Raw genomic sequence first — 8904 nt, forward strand, 5'->3', positions numbered from 1 at the left:
CTAAAAAAGTGTTGTATACTTTCTCAATTGTACATCATATACAAATGTGGCATTAATGTCTCACTTTCAGTGTGAGTTTGAGGTATAACAAAGTAATGAAATGCTGAGAATTGCTTTATACAATTTATGTGTTAAGATGTATAGTGTGATCTCTAGAATGAGTTCTAAGGGGATGCTTCTAACCAAGCCATTTTTATAGGACCTCAAAAATTGAAAAAATATTGGTCGTATATTGGTATGACGTTGGCGTCGTTGTCGTCTCCAAAGACATTTGGTTTTCGCACTATAACTTTAGTGTAAGTAAATAGAAATCTATGAAATTTAAATACAAGGTTTATGACCATAAAAGGAAGGTTGGGATTGAATTTGGGAGTTTTGGTCCCAACAGTTTAGCAATTAGTGGCCAATAAGGCCCAAATAAGCTTTTTTCTTGGTTTTCCACAATAACTTTAGTATAAGTGAACAGCAATCTATGGAATTTTAACATAAGGTTTATGACCACAAAAGGAAGGTTGGGATCGATTTTGAGAGTTTTGGTCCCAACAGTTTAGGACTAAGGGGCCAAAAAAGGTCCCAAATAAGCATTTTTCTTGGTTTTTGCACAATAACTTTAGTATAAGTAAATAGAAATCTATGAAATTTTAACACAAGGTTTATGACCAACTGTTTAGGAATAAGGGGCCAAAAGGGTCCAAAATTAAACTTTGTTTGATTTCATCAAAAAATGAATTATTGGGGTTCTTTGATATGCCAAATCTAACCATGTATTTAGATTCTTAATTTTTGGTCCTGTTTTCCAATTGGTCTGCATTAAGGTTCAAAGGGTCCAAAATTCAACTTAGTTTGATTTTAACAAAAATTGAATTCTTGGGGTTCTTTGATATGCTGAATCTAAACATGTACTTAGATTTTTGATTATGGGCCCAGTTTTCCAGTTGGTCCAAATCGGGGTCCAAAATTTAACTTTGTTTGATTTCAACAACAATTGAATATATGGGGTCCTTCAATATGCTGAATCAAACCATGTATTTAGATTTTTAATATTTGGCCCCGGTTATCCATGTCCAATTTAAACATCTTAAGTTTTTACGTTTAAGTTCTTACACCACATTCATTCTGTGTCAGAAACCTATTTTTTTGTCAACTATTTAATCACAATCCAAATTCAGAGCTGTATCAAGCTTGAATGTTGTGTCCATATTCCATACTTTCCCAAACTGTTCAGGGTTCGACCTCTGCAGTCATCTAAAGCAGCGCCCTGCGAAGCATCTGGTATAGTAAGGCAATTAAAAAGTATTTTTTTGCAATATTTTAATTTTTAAAGCCCCAAATGTTGATAGTTGAAATTTTTTAATTTTAACGTCAAAATTTAACGCGCAAAGATGAGTATAGAATTTAACATATTGTCTATGATTTATATCATATTGTTATGAAACTTTGTAAGCAGTCTTATATATGTATAAAGCTTTGGTCATACCAATTTTTTTTAAGATTGGTCAACTCTTTCTATCCTATTAGACCGAGACCACAATTGTCGTCCCTTGATTTTCGTTGTTCACGAATATAGTCCCTAGTGTTGACATTGGGTTACTTGCCATTAATTTTGATACCCCTTCCAAATTAATTTCTCCATGTTTAATGCCTCAAATTGTAATTAGGGGGGGTGAAATTACACTGTAAAAAAATTTGGGTGCAGAATTTTAAAGGAAAGTAGTGATTTGGTCCAGCTGAAAAAGATTAAAAATTAGCACTTCGGAAGCTGGCAAAAGATTTCAAGACGCCCTAAACATAAAATTGCAGGCCTCGACAATAACGCTTGTCCGATTGTCCGGTACCAGAGGGAACCCAGATGCTCCGCAGGGCGCAGCCTTATACGATCGCAGAGGTTGAACCCTGAACGGTTGGGGCGAGTATAAGACACAACATTCAAGCTGGATTCAGCTCTAAATTTGGATTTTGATTAAATAATTGACACAGAATGAATGTGGTCTAATGAACTTAACAATTTTTTTGCCTTTGAGCAATTCACTATGTTGTTGAATATTAATCCTCCTTAAAAAATGTTTGAAGAAATTTTCTTTTTATTTATGGAATCTGAAATGAGAAAAATTGAACCCCCATTTTTTTTCACATCCCCTTTCCCTTATTCCAAAACTGATCTCAATTCAAATTCCTAATGGAGTTTGCAACAATAACTACTCATTTAAATACATCATAAAATATTACAATGTAAAAAAGTGCTTGTTATCACTGAATGGTAAAGATTGTTTTAATTTATCAGTTGGTAGTAAAAGTAAATATACATTGTATGTTGTATAAAAAGATGATTTAAGTTGATTCAACTACTATTCTGGACAAAGAAATATAACTCCAATTGAAAATTTCTTGCTATTGCGCAATATTGTGCAATTAGATGTTTCTTGCTATTGTGCAATACTGTGCAATTGAAAATTTCTTCCTATTGCACAATACTTAATATAATAATTTTGGATCCTGATTTGGACCATAATCAAAAATATAAGTACATGTTTAGATTCAGCATATCAAAGAAGCCCAAGAATTCAATTTTTGTTAAAATCAAACTTAGTTTAATTTTAGACCCTTTGGACTTTAATGTAGACCAATTTGAAAACGGGACCAAAAATAAAGAATCTACATACACAGTTAGATTTGGCATATCAAAGAACCCCAATTATTCAATTTTTGATGAAATCAAATTAAGTTTAATTTTGGACACCGATTTGGACCAACTTGAAAACTGGGCCAATAATCAAAAATCTAAGTACATTTTAAGATTCAGCATATCAAAGAACCCCATGGATTCAATTTTTGTTTAAAATCAAACTAAGTTTAATTTTGGACCCTTTGGACCTTAATGTACCCCAATTTGAAAACGGGACCAAAAATTAAGAATCTACATACACAGTTAGATTCGGCATATCAAAGAACCCCAATTATTCATTTTTTGATGAAATCAAACAAAGTTTAATTTTGTACCCTTTGGGACCCTTATTCCTAAACTGTAGGGACAAAAAGTCCCAAAATCAATCCCAACCTTCCTTTTATGGTCATTAACCTTGTGTTTAAATTTCATAGATTTCTATTCACTCATACTAAAGTTATGGTGTGAAAAACAAAGAAAAATGCTTAATTGGGCCCCTTTTTTACCCTAATTCCTAAACTGTTGGGACCTCAACGCCCAAAATCAATCCCAACCTTCCTTTTTCATTCATAAACCTTGTGTTTAAATTTCATTGATTTCTATTTACTTATACTAAAGTTATTGTGCGAAAATCAAGAATAATGCTTATTTGGGCCCTTTTTTGGCCCCTACTTCCTAAACTGTTGGAACCCAAACTCCCAACATCAATCCCAACCTTCCTTTTGTAGTCATAAACCTTGTGTCAAAATTTCGTAGTTTTCTATTTACTTACACTAAAGTTATAGTGCGAAAACCAAGAAAATGCTTATTTGGGCCCTTTTTGGCCCTTAATTCCTAAACTGTTTGGAACAAAACTTCCAAAATCAATCCCAACCTTTCTTTTATGGTCATTAACCTTGTGTTTAAATTTCATAGATTTCTATTGACTTAAACTAAAGTTAGAGTGCGAAAACTAAAAGTATTCGGACGACGACGACGACAACGTGATACCAATATACGACCGAAAAATTTTCAATTTTTGCGGTCGTATAAAAAGGACGGACAAGTAAAAGCTGTATCAAGCTTGTCCGTCGGGACAAGTACAATTATTCTGCAGAAAATAAATTTAATCCAACTTTGATGAACAAAGTAATTTATCATAAACAAAAAACAAGAAAACAAATATAAATTTGACATGTGTATTCTATTTATTCAAATGCAAAACCTTTTTCTTCAACATGTTTACTTGCAATCGATAATTTTTAACAGTTTGACAAGGCAGGAGACATTTCGAGACCAAGACAAATCAGTACCTCATTTTGCTACCTTATTATGTTCCTTATAATAAATACCATACTGGTAATTTTTTCACAAAAATATTTTTTTCTATTTACGATAAAATTCACAAAATCATATTAGATCATAAGTAGAAAAAAACAATACTTGCAATATGGTGACCTATAGTTGTTAATTTCTGTGTCATTTGGTCTTTTGCAGAGAGTTGTCTCATTGGCAATCAGACCTTATGATGGCTTATCTTCTTCTTTTTATTGATTGCATTTGAATAAACTTTTTTTAATTGAAAAAAAAACCAAACAGAATACAAATCCAATGAGTGTACAGGCCTATCAGATGGTGCCTCATGATTAGAGTCTGATGAGACTAGCATTGATGGAAATTAGAACCTAATTCCTGTGATATGACTAGTTTCGCAGTTGTGCTTGACTCATATTTTTGAAAAGTATTTAAAAAAAAGATTACCAAATTCTGTTATATTGTTTTAATTCGTTTTGCTCCTTTAATCAAATAAAAATGTAAACAGGTTATTTTTAATAGAAATTTTTTGGACAAGTAACAATTTCATTCGGACAAGTAAATTTTGTATATACAGGACAAGTTGAAAAAAAAGTTATTGTAGAGGCCTGACTTGTCCATATTTTGAGTTAGAGCCGATGAAGTTTTTTATAATTTTGATATAATTTGTTTCAAAAGTAGTACAACACACTGTGAAAATTTCATTGAGAAAGCGCAGGTGGGATTTTTTTAATTTTCATTTATGTTCTAAAAGAAATGCAGTACGAAATAATTGTGGTCTCGGACCAAGTGTGTATAAATGGGTCTTTTCAACATTTGACTTCTATCTAGAATATTAAATGACTTCCTAAGTCTATTATTTACCCCAGAGCTGAATTAAGCCTTATTTACCTTGGATTTTTACCCTGATCTTCATTTTTTTACTTTTAAAATTTCAGAATAAGTGGCACATGGCTACATCTGTAAGTCCCCCCTGTGACGTATGTGCTGGGCAGTCCATATCAAAACAAGCTGTCGAATGGTGTCCGGAATGTGAAGAAGCCTATTGTTCGGAATGTATTAAACACCATGGTATTGCCAAGGCAACAAAACATCATCAAGTCATAGCTGTAGAAAATTACTTGAAACTACCCCCTTTTGTATTAGAAACCAAGCATCACTGTAAAAAACATGGGTCAAGTTTCCAAAACTACTGTCGAAGTCACGAGACTCCTTGTTGCAAACGATGCATCGACACAGATCATAAGAAATGTTCCGATTTGCCAGCTCTTGATGACGTCATTCAGAACGCAAAATCATCAGTCGCATTCGCGGATATTGAGGAGCGTCTACATAGTCTGAAGAAATTTTTTTCTGAAGTCATTACAGAAAAAGAAGAAAATTTAAATGATCTTAAAGTTCAACGTGAGATGATAGAGAAACAAATCAGAAAGATGCGAATAGAAATTAATCAGCGTCTAGATATCTTAGAGAAGGAAATATTGCACGAACTGTCCAACAAAGAGAACCACCATCAAAGAAATATCGAGAAAATATCAAAGCAGATGGAAGTACAATCATCTCGAATAGAAAGTCTACTTGAAAACATGGAACCAATAAAGCAGTATGCTTCGAATTTGCAGACCTTCTTGAGCACAAAGGAAATAGACAGGGAACTGTATAAAACTGAAAGGGAAGTAGAAGTTTTATGCGAAGTTGGCAGTTTGAATAGATACGTCATCTCAGTTATAATGAACGACAAACTGAGAAATTTTATAAAAGACTTAAAGACTTTTGGAGAAGTTTCAAGTTCGTTTGAACAGACGAAAATCGTTCATGAGAAATCAAAATTAAAACAAGCACAAATAGTTGCTGCACCATGCACACATGTAGAAGACATGAACATTGACCTTTGGTAGTCATGATGCAAATTAGTATCTTACTGACTTAGATATGGGTCTGATTACTTTCAATGTAATTGATTACATTACAATTACTTTGTCATTTGTACGATTAAATTAAATTAATGATTACATCATTTCTGAAAGTGTCTGATTAAATTAATGATTACATTGGCAAAGTAATCATGACTACATCTGATTACAATGAATTAAAGGAAAACAAAAATATTTTGAATGATGTGAATGAATTAACGTTTAATATAACTATAGTATTTTTTAGAAAGGATTTTTTTATATATATTTTAAAATGATAACTTCCAACTTCATATATTTAATAAACCACAAAAGTTCACCTCAGACATACATGAACATTATGTCACCCATTACACTTTTTTATCATTGATCTCTGAATTATTTTACTTCAATTGAATATGGCTTAAAGCCTTTATAAAAAGTTTGCTGTTAGTTTTCTGACCTCTTCCAGACTTTATATGTATTTCAAGGTGCAGTTTTTGGAAGTTAATATATGAATGAAATAAAGTTACCAGATAAAAATAATGTAAAAAATTAATAGAATTGTTTAAATAAATTGTAAACAAAATACAATTACTACAAGTCAATGCATTTTACATGTCCAGTCTAAGTACATACAAAAATTTGCTTATTTGAAATAAGATATTTGTTCAACTTTTAATTTAGTTTGTGCTTATTAGAGTAATTTTCACATGTCTGATTAATCTTTTATCATATATATTGTCCTATACTTAATTAGAAATTGCAATAAAAACAAACCTTAATTGGTTTCCTACCTGTCAATTCAAAGTTTACAATCATCACAATATTAACATAAGATTATAATTCAGGGTGAAAGAAAAATATAATTTTGCTTAAATATAACTTTTTTTTTTATCAAATATACATCTTTTATAAATTGTGAATATATGTACAATATATTTTACTAAGGCCTTCCTAGGCTAATGATGACTTTTTAATATTGTAACAGTTTATTTTTGTTTACTGAAGTATACATATCAATTAACATGCTTGATAAAGTTAACCATAATATCTTAACTTGTTAAATATTTATTAAATAAGAATAGCAAAAAGGTTCATTTACATTGTATTGACCATAAACACAGTTCAAGATTTGTTTCATTGTAATCAGAATGTAATCAAAATGTTATCAGGATAACAGGGCATTTTGAAAAGTAATTGTCATGAGTAAATTAAATTACATGTAATCAGATTTTTGGATGATTAATGATTACAATGATTACTTGAAAAATTGTAATCAATTACAGCTGATTAACGATTACAATTACAATTACCCCAAGTCTGCTTACTGTATTCAAGAACAAAATTTATAGTACAGGTGGCTCGAGTGACACAATAACATGTTACGACATGGAAGGAAAAGTTCATTGGAGATGGCAAAATCGTGACGAAATTAAGAAAATGCGTGGAGTTGCTGTTGATAACAGTTCAAATGTTTTTGTTGCGGGTGCAAACTCAGGTCAAATTGCTAGTATTTCGTCAGACGGCACAGCATTCAAGTCTTTTAAACCGGAAGGTATTAAAAACCCAAGAGCAATTTATTATGACAAAAGGACGAATAAACTTCTGATCTGCTAAGAAAATGGAGATGCAGGAATGTATTCCGTCTCCTAAAGTTACATTCATGTTATTGTTTATTTGTCTAATTATGTGCAATACTGTAATAAATCACATATAATAAAGGTGACTAACGCTTCGTATGTCCAAAATGTAGCATTACACACAAAACAGAAACAATGAATATAAATAAAACCCACTGTGTAACAATGAAAACCAGAACCTCGCAACACTAATAAAGATAATGCAATTCCAACACGATCCAAAAAGAAAGAAAAGGCAGACCAATTCACTACTCATCACATACATTCTGAAAACTTATTTAACTATTCCAAGCTAAAAGACAAATTAAAAGAGCTGGTATAGCTTTGTTCCGTCAAAAACAATGGCCAACGAAGTTACAAGTATATGTATCTTGTCTTAAGGAAGTGTAAATCCTTCTTTGTACAATTTCACTCAGATTCAAACGAAAAAAATATCTAAAACTGATAACAGCAAAAGAGAGGCAAAAGATACCAGAGGAATAGTCAAACTCATTAATCGAAAATAAAAGGATAAACTTATGGCTAAAAATGAAAAACATAAACAGACAAATAATAGCACACAAGAAACAACATAGAATACTGAAGACTTGGCAACACGAACTCCACTAAACACTTGGGTTGATCTACGGTGCTCCGGAAGGTTAAGCAGATACTGCTCCCCATGTGACACCCGTCATATTGCTCAAGTTATTACAAACACGGTAAATAGTCTAATAGAGTAGGTCACATTCGTGAAAAGGGAGGTGGATTGTAGTTACGACATGAAAAACATATCCGATATCATCTGTGAAAAGTTATCAAAATAGTTGTATCGCCAAACATGTACAAAGTTGAAGAGCATTGAGGACCTATGAAACGGTCAAGCAACTTGTGATGGCGTCCGTAAAATTTTATAAGGGACGATTTCAACTTCACCATTTGGAACTCTTGGTTTTATACCTTCAAAATTCCTTGTAAGCAGCAACCCTCTATCAAGGTTATCATTATAGGAAAAACAAGCGCGGGAATATCGTATCAATTTGAAGATATATACTCCGTATGCAGGCGCTGCTGGAATGTTGCTACACAGATATGGAATGTTCACAATTGCATGAATTGGGAAGCCGACATCATCGTTTGTCGTACAGTTTCGTTTTCAACCGACCCTCACTGTCAATTTCAAGATGTAGTTCAAGATATGAGGCAGACTACATAAGGTATACGAATAAGGAGGTGGGGTAACATTGCCAATGAGACAACTATCCACAATAGTCCATGTGACGTGAATGCAAGAAAATGTAAACTTTAGCCATGTGTAAAACCCATACTATAAAACGCCCAGACATAGCAACGTGTAAAATAATTCAATCAAGAAAAACAAAACGGTCCCATTGTTGCAGAATCAATAAACGACTAACAAAAATGACATACACAA

The 8904-nt window shown here is 32.2% G+C and overlaps 1 protein-coding gene across 1 annotated transcript in view; it reads left to right on the forward strand.

Moving 5' to 3' along the window:
• The window catches only part of LOC139481759 (eukaryotic translation initiation factor 4 gamma 1-like), a 40890-nt gene extending 33307 nt beyond the window's left edge, over positions 1-7583 (forward strand). Inside the window, exon 11 of the mRNA XM_071265248.1 lies at positions 4894-7583. Coding sequence (XP_071121349.1) covers positions 4894-5853 — 960 coding nt within the window. The 3' untranslated portion in view covers positions 5854-7583. The remainder of the gene's footprint in view (positions 1-4893) is intronic.
• The last annotated feature ends 1321 nt before the right edge of the window (positions 7584-8904 follow it).

Source organism: Mytilus edulis, chromosome 7, assembly GCF_963676685.1.
Source record: "Mytilus edulis chromosome 7, xbMytEdul2.2, whole genome shotgun sequence".
NCBI lineage: Eukaryota > Metazoa > Mollusca > Bivalvia > Mytilida > Mytilidae > Mytilus > Mytilus edulis.